This window comes from Centruroides sculpturatus, unplaced genomic scaffold (assembly GCF_000671375.1).
Source record: "Centruroides sculpturatus isolate CEXI.00-Female unplaced genomic scaffold, Cexi_2.0 scaffold316, whole genome shotgun sequence".
NCBI classification, from domain to species: Eukaryota; Metazoa; Arthropoda; class Arachnida; order Scorpiones; family Buthidae; genus Centruroides; species Centruroides sculpturatus.
In genome coordinates this window covers 139946-152224 of record NW_019384641.1, presented here as the reverse complement: position 1 = coordinate 152224, position 12279 = coordinate 139946, and the positions used below count along the sequence as shown (strand labels likewise).

Sequence of the window (12279 nt, the reverse complement as noted above, 5' to 3'; positions counted from 1 at the left end):
AAAAAAATAAGTACGAGTGTTTCCTCAGAAAATACTGTACTGTACTTGTATGTATTGTTTACTTGAGAATATAACAGAGAATAAACTGCCCAAATACCCTTAAACAAAGGAAAAGTACGTCCTTTATGAAGGCATAGAGCCTTTACTACATGAAAATGAAAATTAATGTATACACTGTGTACAGTAATTTACCTGATAAGACAGACCTCAGAAAAATACTTTACGAGAGCTTTTATACTTTTATAAAACTGTCTATAATGAAAATTAATTAACTAAGGATTTTTTTGCCCTGCCAGGGTATGGCCGAGTTATCCGGAGTGCCGGGTTTTCGAGAGCCGAGTTTTCGAGGTTCTACTGTATTTATATTTATATTATATTTATATTAAATTTCCTTCTTATAATTTTATTGTACAGTATAAACAGTTCAGACACTAAAACTACCTTGAAAGGTATCCTCTTGTTGAGGCAAAAGAAACCTGCAATGGACAGACACAAAGAAACTTTTCCAAATCTTTTCATGAAATTCAATATCTAACAAGTAAATTAAGCTATTATTAATATTACATTATAAATATATATACTATTTTTATGATATAATCACGAGAATTTTGTACTTTTAGCTTTTGTTGCAGTTCTAAATCGCAAATTGCAAATTGTCGAATGTCTTGAAAACCATTTTGCATCTGGAAAATAAAATTGAATTGAATTAAAACATTAGATTATAATTAAAATAGTGTAATGCACGATTACCGTGAAAGCGATGCAGCATAGCGAGCAGCCCGACATAATGCATATGAATGAAAGAATTATCATCAAAACGAAAGCCCAATTTCTGAAATACTCATGCAACACCAGGTGCAAATATACGTAATACAGGTAGCTCGAACCCCAAATTATCCCATAATATACAAGTATTAATGCCAGTTCGAATTTTGTGTTCAATTGATTTATAAAAATCCACAATTCTTGGTGATAGAGCATGCAATTTTGTAATTTAATTTCAAGATTTCTGTTGATTCACCGCGCCAGAACAAATTCATTAACCACANTAATATACAAGTATTAATGCCAGTTCGAATTTTGTGTTCAATTGATTTATAAAAATCCACAATTCTTGGTGATAGAGCATGCAATTTTGTAATTTAATTTCAAGATTTCTGTCGCTTCTTCTTATTGTATACATTTTACCATAAAGTTCTTCCAACTCTTTATAAAAGACAAAGAATGATAAAGCAATTAATAGTAGACCATATGCAATTCCTCCTGTAATGAAACTTGTCATTATTTCAAGCCAAGTGTGGCAAAAGATTGTTTCGAATTGATAATATTCTTTGTTTTTAAATGCAGGATAGGAAACAGACAAATAGACAATTTGATGAGTAATAATTATTGCTATGACAATAACTGAAACGAGAAGCGAGACATTTCTCACTAAAACATTATTCTCGATGATCATTTTCTCATAAAAATATCTGTTTCTTAGTCTGTTAATCAGGTTGAATTTGTTGAGGCTGATAAAGGTCAATAATATTGAGTAAGTAAAGAATATTACTAGAAGAGATATTTTCATCACTTTTCCATTAGTTTGAAATACGCCATACCATTCAAGACACAAAGCATATTCGCCTAATACTGGTAACGATTGCCATAATAAAATAAAAGTAAAGAGCCAGTTTATAAACAGGATAAATCGAACGTAGATCTCTTTGAATTTCGAATATTTAAGTTCGCAAATTGGCCGTTGACAGGAGCAAATTGGAAAAGGATCCATAGCATAAACCAGGGCTATTGTCCTACAGGGTGAGAGAAAACAATTCATGCAAATTTCTTCTGCTATATCCGCATTCATTTTGCTCCAAATCTATGAAACGTAATGTAAAGGAAATGTTTTTGAAAATTGTCTATAATGACACGAGCTCGTACTTGTTTATGTCATTAAAGTTACTTTAGTAAGAAGCCTCATTAAATTTCTTCTAGCTTTTAAAATTACCTGAATGTTTATCGTGCATGATAGCGCATTCCTATTTAATGGATTTACTTAGCTAATTGTTAATACATTTACTTGTTCTAAGCATGAGTTCATGGATATTTATGGAATTTCTATTAATTTAGTACAATAAATCTAAATCGCTAATTTAAGAGATAATTTTATAAAATATTTTACATGTTTACAAATTAGGAAATTATTAGTACTTAATAGAACAAATATAGTTTGCATCATTCGTTATATATTATTAAAATTTATTCATATAATATTTTGGGTTTGTATCGGTCGAAATTTGGCATCAGTTGCTTTAAGGTTAGTTACTAGTTGCTAAGCAAATAATTTTCACTTAAAAAAAATTACTGGAAATCGAAAAATAAGTCTTTCAATTTAAATATATCATCGGTTTGTTTACGGCTTGTGATTGAGCATCGTAGTTTCAAACTAAACATAGTAGCTCCCTGATAGAGATTTTTTTACAGGTGAAGTAACAGCGCCGTTTGTCTCTTATCATCTTCACTATCCTCCAGGCCTCTCTCGGTTATCATCGGCACCATCTATGAGGGAAAGGCGACAGGATAACTGAGCGATCACCGTGGCAGCCTATTCATGTGGGGTCCCGGGATCGATTTCCGACGAGTCGAAAAACATTAAGAATTTTTCAGGAGGTGGTCCATCCATCATATAATAACTCTAAGTAAATTACCTCTGCTTCTCCAAATGGCACTACAGAGTTCAAAGAGGCTATGTCTTAATTAATCATCGGATTGGTGTGATATCCAGTGGCTACTGGCCTTGAACTCTTATAAGTCGAACCTGAGAAAAGTGCACGGGCTCTAACACTTGGCTCCAGCTCCGGTTTGGTGTAACCCAAAAGGGAACTACAGTCCTTCATTGCCTTCTTTGACTATCCTATTCTCAGGCTCAACTCACTTACTTGGACATACGTTTTGGTGCAGCCTTTACTGCACATAGAGTACTCTGCAAAAGAGAGTCTAGCTCCTATTACTAAAAACTGCTGTTGTCTTTTCTGAATTGTCAAAATGTCAAGACGTTGCTTGTCAGCAATTTCCAGGACTCTTCTTAATGAAATGGTGTTTAGTGAAGCACGATCCATGAAGGACAAGAGGAGGAATTAATTGTAAGCTATAAGTTTGGATAAACCACCGTTTCTTATATATTTAATATAACCTCTTTTCACTTCACTTTAATTAAATATTCTGTAGGAAATTATAAAAAGATATATTAATTTGTGTGTTTTATTTTCATTTAAACTAATTTCCTGAAGAGTACAATATGAGCATCTTCGCAGTATTATGTGTGTATTATTATCATTTTATGTCAAACACTTTAAATAGATGCAGTGTAAATTTTATGTGGCTGAAAGAATTTTGCCTTCTTCATTTCAATTAGAAAAAACAACTTACTGTTAATAGGATTAATTCTACCTCTCTAAATTGAGAAAAATTGTAGAAGTATAAATTCCCACTTTTGTCTGCCTGTTTATCTTTCCCGATTATCAAAAACAAAGTTAGATAGATGAAAGCGGACACCAGATATGAAAATCGTAGGGGCAGTCGGCCCTGATTAAGTATATATAAACTTCGTAAACCGGAAGACATATTATTTTAATTCAAAAATTTTATCTTCAAAGGCGTTAGATAGATGACCGATACGACTCTATTACTAACAGAAAAAGTATGATATACTGGGGCAAGACTACTAATTTGAGATAAAGATATATATGTATTTTAAATTAATTAACATGGTGTTAGGCGCGCGAGGCGATAAATTTTAAAAAATATGATTAAAAATTGCAGCTTTACATTGTGACGATAGTGATATTGTCATCACAATGCAAATTAATAATTATTTGGTGTGCAAATTAACGAGCAATAAATAATTGTTTGTTATTTTGCCCTCCAAATAATATTTTCTTTGAAAATAGTTTATGAATTAATACTGATTTACCGGATTTATTATTATTATTTTATTATAATAGCAAAAAGTTAGAAAGGGTAGATAAAATGTTATGAAGTTTTCGAATGGGTCGACAGCCAAAACAGTTTGGGAATCCATTGTAGTGAAGGCAACAAAAAGTTAATTGTTTCCCATTTGATAACAAGTAATGAGCTTCAAATTAAATACATTTCAGTATTTTACAACAGCTCAAGAAGATAGAAACTTTTTTTAAATGGAAAAGAATTCATTCTCACTATAAAATTAATATGTCATTATCTAGTTCTTTTGCCGTGTGTTGAAGAAAGCGTACAGAACTTATCATTTTTAGGTCAGTCAATTTTAATAAAGAATTTATTAGACAGAATTCTTATAAAACATTCAAACATCCCTTAACTTGATATTGGAAATTTGGAATTTAGAAATTGCAACATCTAAGACCCACTAGTGGAATTTAGAAATTGCAACATCTAAGGCCCACTAGTTGAATAAACCCACTGAACATTGGTAGTTGGTTGTAGGTTTGCGCCTCGTCAACGAGCTGAATACATGAAGTTTTCCGGTTTTACATAACGCTAGTAACATCTAAATAGGGACCAGTTTTCCACAGAAAGTCCCCCAGGGAGACATCCCATCGTCGGAAGATCTCTCACGTGTCTCATTGCAGTAAACAAATAAAACAATAAAGCACTTGGAGCACTCAAACATTCCTTAACTTGATGTTGTAGGGAACAAAGTAGATATTAAATAAATAAAGTCAAATATTAAATAATTTTGATTTTGGTTGGTTATGAATATCACAAATACATCCATTATTAAAGATATAAACCCAAATGTACTGACAGATGTTTTTGAAATCAGTTGCAAGGTAATCAGGCTGAGAAACTATTACTTGTATTTAAAATAGACGATACTAACAAAAGGCAAAGAAATGCTCCAGAACGCAGATCGAATTCGTTTCGAACATTCCAACGTCTTCCTTACATTTTATAATTCTTAATCCTTTCATTTTATATATGTGGAACATGGGCAGAGTCGGTAGATTAACTGGTCTTTCGACTTCCTATCTTCGCTTGTTGCTAGGATCAACTAGAGACAAGTGTTACCACCAGGGGCACTGCAATCACTACAAGACCGCTAGATCGAATCCCTGTGAGGTCGAATGTTTTCTTTTTATTGAAAGATATATTACCTTCGAGTTCGATTTCATAATTTTTTATATGCATTTTATTATAAGAATGAAAAAGCTTTTATTTAAACCCAAAACCAGGTTTATGNGAGAAATCATTTATTGTGACATTGTCACAATGCTAAGCTGCAATTTTTAATCATATTTTTAATTTATTTAATTAAAACATATGCTTTCCACCTCAAATTAGTAGTGGCTTGCCCTTGTACATTATACTTTTCCTTTAATGATAGAGTTGTGCAGATCCCCTGAAAGCTGTTAATAGGCTTACAGGGAAGGTTTTGAATTGAAGTAACATAACATCTGTTTTGCATTGGAAGTTTGTATATAGTTAATCAGTACCTCCTGCCCTTAAGCTTTCCATATCTGGTCGTGTTTTTCTGTATCTAACTCTTTTCTTGAGATTAAGGAAAGATAGGCAGCTGGATGATAGTAGGAATTTATAGGTGTACAATTTTTTCGATGTATTACTCCAACTGAAAAGGGGAAAACCCCCGAAATGTACATATTGGAGTTGGAATTTATGAAAAAATAAAAAGAAAAAAGTCCAAGTCTAGATTCCTAAAAAAAACATGGTGTGATAAGTCCAAAACTAATAGCCAAAGATACATAGCTGTATAAGAATAAAATAAAAGGACAATAAGCTATAATAATAGATTTTGATTCTTGCTTGCCAGTTTTGTACTTTTTTAGCTTGCTCACTAGGTGCTGGAAGTATGTCAATGAAAATAACATTTCTATTTTCAGTTATAATTTATCCAGATTATGATCATCTTGTTTTGTAGAGATCCATTAGAGGTAATTTATACTGTAACAGTTCATGCTGAAAGAATTTTGGTTGCCCATTTTTCTAAAATATTTGTGCTAAATGTTGATAATTAGACTGTCTTTAATTTTGTTTTGCTTATGTTACAATCAGTATTTTCAATTCTTAACTCATGGTCACCTGTGGTAGCAGTGAATTGCACACATAAGGCGGGAATTTTCCACTTATCGCAGGCTCTTGAAAACACTGCTGCGGGAAATTATTGCCTTAAGCACGCAATACTGTAAAAAACCTACATATGATTTTAGGTTAATATTTTCTGACAGTTATATTTGATTGTGCAATCATTGCATAAGTAGGCAGAGAATAAATTGGTGTATAGCTGCTTGTATGGTAATGTTTCCATAAATATGATGAACATTTTCTCTTGAATGCATAAGCATGCAGAGAATTAAATATATAAATAAATTAAATTAATTAAAAGTATCATGTAATTTTATATTTAGGATCTGAAAATGTTTTCCCTGAAATCTATGCTTCTCTATGGCATTCTGCTGTTGATGGTTTTGATGTGCTTTATTGACTTTGTAGTCATCAGTGATGAAAACACTTCAGGAAAGTCAACGAATGCAAAAACAAAGAAACTGCAGATTGGTGTAAAAAAGAGACCGGAAGTTTGTGATAAAAAATCAAAGAAGGGTGATGTGCTTCACATGCATTACAAGGTGAGTTTTATCTGGCATGTTTTTAAAATGTAGAATTATCTGTGAAATTGCATATTTGTATGGTGCCAGGATGTAGCGATGCAGCAAGGGATGACATTTCTCACACTAATGCTTTTCCTCTCCTTGTTCTCTGCTAGCCCTGTAACATCCCATACAAGTTTAAAAGTCATGAGCAGTTGACCTCTGAATGAAATAGAAAACAGGCACATCAGATTCAAATACTAGGCTGCATGAACAGCCAGAAAGGAAAGGAAATTAAATTTAATACTTGTTCATTTCTCTTTTTCATTGGGCATTATGTATATCACTGGTTTGCATATGACATGTAAAGGAGCTACCACTGATATTGGTCGCTCCTTGCATTAGTGATCTTGAGCTATTGCATTTTTATAGTAACTTACTTATTTACACTAAGTCTATGCAACAATCAGTGAAGCAGATCAACAGCACTCAGAAATTTCTGATTACATCCTAGTGTAATCAGTTTTATTCATTCTGGGTCAATTTTTGCAAATATAGGCGAGCCTGTTGCCATGTATAAAACAGTAATATCATTATCAACATCTAAATTAACACCAAAATTATTTTGTCCTTTTTGGTCAGATATTCATTGACTAGGAACTACTGATGGAAGTAATAGCAATTAAAGTTTTTAAAAACATCAACTTCCAGTACTGCTTTGATGATTGATAGAGAATAATTTGTGTATATTTTAATAGTCCACATTAATTATAAATAAAATAGTAATTTGATTGGATTTTTTTGCTTGATTTTATTGTTTCAATACTGATTTTAAGTAATGAATTCAAGAGAAATGTAAATTTCACTTTCTGTGCTTCACGTGCATATAGCATTTCATGCTTTCTATTCATGCCATCACATACATGGGGTATCTCCTTTTGTACTAAAATAGTCATGCTCTGTAACTTTGTAAATTACTTTTTTCTTTAATGCACATTGGTTTTGAGATCAAATTTTAGTGCTAGGGATACTACGAGTAGTCTCATTTCTTAGCACAAAATCATTTTATATAAGTATATATTATGTTTGTATCTTCACTATCTGCGTTCATCAGTTATGTGGGTATATAAAGATTTTACTATGCATCTTATATATATTTTCAAAATTTAGAGCTGACTTAAGAGGTCAAAAAATTATAGTGAATAATAATATTTATAGCTTACATGTGTTATCTGTAATTAGTATTGTTAATATTATGCAAGTAATTTGCATTTTAAATTTAATTTGAAATTGGATGTAGTTTATCTACCAATTTTAATTTTCAATTACAGGTATTCTTCATAGAACACAGCATTTCTACAACACTGTTTAAAAATTGGGGAAATCCCCTGTACAGTATAGTTTTGCTCTAACACAGTTTGAGAATTTCGGAAATCCTCCTCACAAAATTTCACAATTTTTAAGTGCAAATTCTGTTTTTCAATATCTTCTTTTATTCAAGTAAGATGTATGTTGTCTCAAATTTGCCCATAGATTTTAGAATATTGAAATTTTCAAATTTTTGTCAAGTTTACTTCAATGAAAACTGATAGTGCAATGTTTTTCTTCCTTGTTCTAGCTTTCATATCAAGCAGGTGTCACTGTTTTTGCTTTCAGATTTTAGCTTTTAAGATTGTCACTGTGTTTTGTTTTGTAGACTAATCTTTATATTTAGTTAAGTTTAATTAAACATTTTTAGGTGAGTGATATTAAACTTCTTTTGACTATAGGTAAGTAATTGTTTGTAAAAATGATGAACAAAATAGCTCATAAGATGGCTATACTTTGTAAAAAGAAAACATCCTTGTTTAACTAAAATTAATATTAATGCATAACATAGAATTTTTAATTGTAATTGTTAGTTAATTATTCATTGAAAATAAACTATCAATTGCTTTAGTAAACATATTTCTCTTAATAATAAAAAAATAGTATACTTTCATTAACTTTTGAAACCTAACCCAATGTTTTGCACTAGTCCTTTGTTTTGTATAGTGTAGATTCACATAACACAGCACTTTTTCAGAACATAACTACTTTACATGCCATATACATATTCATTTTCCAACATCAAATGAACAGCCAGATTCCTTTATTGGGCTGTTATGGCAAAATAAATACTTAGTAACTTGACAGGAGGCAGCTGACCAGGCTGTCATTTCCCATTAAATATAATAACTGTAAATAAATATATAAATCTTAATTTTTAGAATATTCTGGAAGAAAAGATCGTCCCAGAGTGGAACCTAAACCTTCAACTCCTGCTTATTGTGCAGATGCATTGCCAGTTACACTACCTAGATTTCCATCTGATCATCAGTTCAGACAAGTTAAATGATAAACTAACTAAGATATTATTGTATGTCACTCTTGACTGATGCAGTTATATCTAATACTGTCACATCAGTCACAGTGACCAGATGCTTAGCATCTATGGCCTCCATGACTTTTGAAGTTTAATGAAATGTTTATTTATAGAACTGCAAAAAGAAATATCATAATATTTTGGTGATATTTCTAAGATATTGTTTTTTTGTATTGTAGGGTACACTAGAAGATGGTACAGAGTTTGACACTAGCTACAAAAGAGGCGAGCCACTGTCGTTTACTTTAGGATCTGGTCAAGTGATTAGAGGTTGGGACCAAGGATTGCTAGGGTATTTATTGCTTTATATATTTTAACTTTCATTAAATGCATTTTGAAATATATAACTAAATGTTTTAATGTTGTAGCATGTGTGAAGGAGAGAAAAGGAAATTGGTTATCCCACCTGATCTCGGTTATGGATCAGCCGGAGCTCCACCCACTATACCAGGTAATCATTTTTACTCTTATAATTTATTCGAATGTTTAGATTAAATGATGACAATGCAAAAGTTTAGAATAAGATAAGTTTCAATTAGAATTCATCAGAAGATGAATTAGAACAAATGCTCACTTACTATCTAATTTAGGATTCTAATGGTGTGATTATTTCAAAACTTTATATTAACAAAGAATTAAAACATAATGTCTCAATATTTTTAAATGCTAAAAGTATTAACTGCTTTATTTGTTTAGCTAAAGAACATTTTATTCTGCTGTCTGTGCTGATAAATAATGTAACTATTCCTTTCTTTGATTACCATCATGCTGTGACATTTGATGATAGGGAAGCTGTGTTTCTATAAGAAGCCGACTTCCAGGGGCAATCAGTTAATTCTTTCTTTAAATGTATTTTTAACAGATTATTTATCTGACATACTTAATAAATAAACAAGTTCAATATAATTACCTCTGTTATTAGTTTCAATAGGTTTCCTTTGCCCCCTAAATGCCAATTCTTGCTTTGATAAAAACATATAACATCTATTTATTTAGATATAATATATCTATAAACTGTAACTATCTCGTTATAATTTTCAATATTTATTTTATANATTATAGGTCAAAATCACTGACTTCAGTATATACCTAGCAAGAACAACGATCTCCTGCTAACAGTGGCGCCGACTAGCGGCAAATATTGTCTCTAGCTAAGTTTGAACTATTAGTCGAAAGACCAGTTAATCTACCGACTCTGAACATGGGACACTCGTTTTCGGTCCCCCCCAGAGCGGTAGGCCGACGTTTAACACTTATGAGGATGAGAAGTTAAAATTTCATATTGTAAGCCAGTAAAGTTAATTAATAACTTTTATACCCTAATAATTATTACACCTTAAGGAATTTTGATAAATAATAAAATTATTATATTACGAAAGTTCGAATTTCTGACAGCAGGGGGCAAGTATCGACACATGTAAAGTTCTAAGATTATTCGGAAGATTTCTTAAGTATTGTAACATCTAATAAAAGTAAGCTTTATTTATGTTTATAATCATGATTTATCATTACAAGTTACTGATTAATATCTACGTAAATGAAATGTTATGTTTGATTTTCTCGTGTAGCATGTGATCGCATCTCGAGGTGCAGCATAGGGAAATACATCTTTTACATGTTTCCATGATTGTGTGTATATAATGTGCATATTCGTGTTTTATTGGTTTATATTATGTAAAATATTAAGTTTTCAATTATAAATTTGCAAATTGTTAGTTATTTCACGAGTATTTATTCTTGTACAGGCAAAGCTCTGGATTGCATTAATAAGGTAGAACAAACACCCGTTATTTCGATGATTAAATCTATACACGGTGTGAAGTCTCCAAAGAAGTGGATGGCTGCATCCAGATTTCCTACTAATCGTGCACGGTAGTCGGGATGAAGCTATTTAATTATTCGGCGACCTCACACTGTGTGTATATTCCACCGTCAAACTAACTTGTGTTTGTTCCATCTTACTCGGTTTGTTCCCGAGCTTTATCTTTAAAAGAAAGGAGTCTAATAGGCTGTATTCGGACTGCTGTGTGAGATTAGTGGGAAATCCAGATGCGGCCATTTAAACTCTTTGGTGACTTTTCGCTGACTGTGAATTTGTGGATTGTAGACTCCCCGGATTTACCAGAATGCTTCAAAAATTTGGTAATGTTTTAAAATTCTCCGACTCCCAAATCAAGATCTACTCCTTCTGTATTTACTTGAAAAGTCAGTCAACTGAAATCCAAAATTAAGACTGGAATAGCTAACTTGTATAAAATAAACACCATACATAAATTTTCCAACACGAAGAGTTTGTGTAACAGATGTTTTTGGCTTATTTTATAAACCTGCTTTGGGTTTTGAATTAAGGTACACGATTCAAAATTCCCAAATTGGAATGTTTCAAATATTCAATAATAATATTTAAAAAATTTTTTTTAAATAGTATAATTATGTATACATAAGTATATATTATTGAAAAACAGAATTTGAAACATTCCAATTTGTAAATTTCGAATTGTGTAATTTGAAACCCGAAGCAGGTTTATAAAATAAAGCAAAAATGTTTGTTACTCAAACTTTTTGTGCTGGAAAATTTATGTATGGTGTTCATTTTATTACAAGACCATCAAGTTTTGCATTATATATTTAGACAGACTAAAGAATAGGTGATGACATTTTGATACTGATGAGAGCAAAAAATATCATATCGCCTGGAAGAAATTCCAGCAGAATGCTTGCCAACTCTTCGGTATATAATGGAAAGCTTTGCAAATCCCCACCATCAAAAATCTGAATTTGTTCTTCTTACTCAGCATCCTGTTTATCTGTAAAAGAGTAAATAAGAATCAATGTAACTTGGCCTTAGGAGAAACCCTGGAAATCTATATATTTATGATAATTCACACATTTCTTATAGTGATTGATGTATTTATGGCCATCTGTTTACATGTAATTTATATATATATTATATGAATGAGTTCTGCTATGCTTATGAATTGAGGATACTTCTATCTCTTCTGTAAGAACTTGTATATGAGTTTTAATATTTAAAACTCATATACAAGTTCAAAAAATCATATACAAGTTCAAAGTATATCAAAAAAAAAATTTAATAATGAACTGCACCATTGATATATTTATTTATAGGGGAGACCGGGGCAAGATCGGCATGTTAAGCTTTACTTAAATTTTGTGTAATAAATACTGCTGTAAACTGAAAAAAAAGCTTTGCATATTGTCTATTGGAATGTTACCTTACTATAGAACTGGTTAAAATCAGTTTGGAAATAAAAATAATTAAAATAATTA

At 31.3% G+C, this 12279-nt stretch overlaps 2 protein-coding genes across 2 annotated transcripts in view; one reads left to right on the top strand and one right to left on the bottom strand.

Moving 5' to 3' along the window:
- LOC111626001 overlaps positions 1 to 798 on the bottom strand; it is a 4005-nt gene extending 3207 nt beyond the window's left edge. Inside the window, exons 1-3 of the mRNA XM_023369269.1 lie at positions 751 to 798; positions 615 to 683; positions 442 to 531 (exon numbers count right to left, since the gene is read on the bottom strand). Of these exons, the coding sequence (XP_023225037.1) occupies positions 442 to 531; positions 615 to 683; positions 751 to 786 (195 nt within the window). The 5' untranslated portion in view covers positions 787 to 798. The remainder of the gene's footprint in view (positions 1 to 441; positions 532 to 614; positions 684 to 750) is intronic.
- A 5606-nt stretch (positions 799 to 6404) lies between these two features.
- Positions 6405 to 12279, top strand: part of LOC111626000 (peptidyl-prolyl cis-trans isomerase FKBP2-like) — a 16392-nt gene continuing 10517 nt past the window's right edge. The window contains exons 1-3 of the mRNA XM_023369267.1: positions 6405 to 6623; positions 9168 to 9280; positions 9357 to 9439. Of these exons, the coding sequence (XP_023225035.1) occupies positions 6414 to 6623; positions 9168 to 9280; positions 9357 to 9439 (406 nt within the window). The 5' untranslated portion in view covers positions 6405 to 6413. The remainder of the gene's footprint in view (positions 6624 to 9167; positions 9281 to 9356; positions 9440 to 12279) is intronic.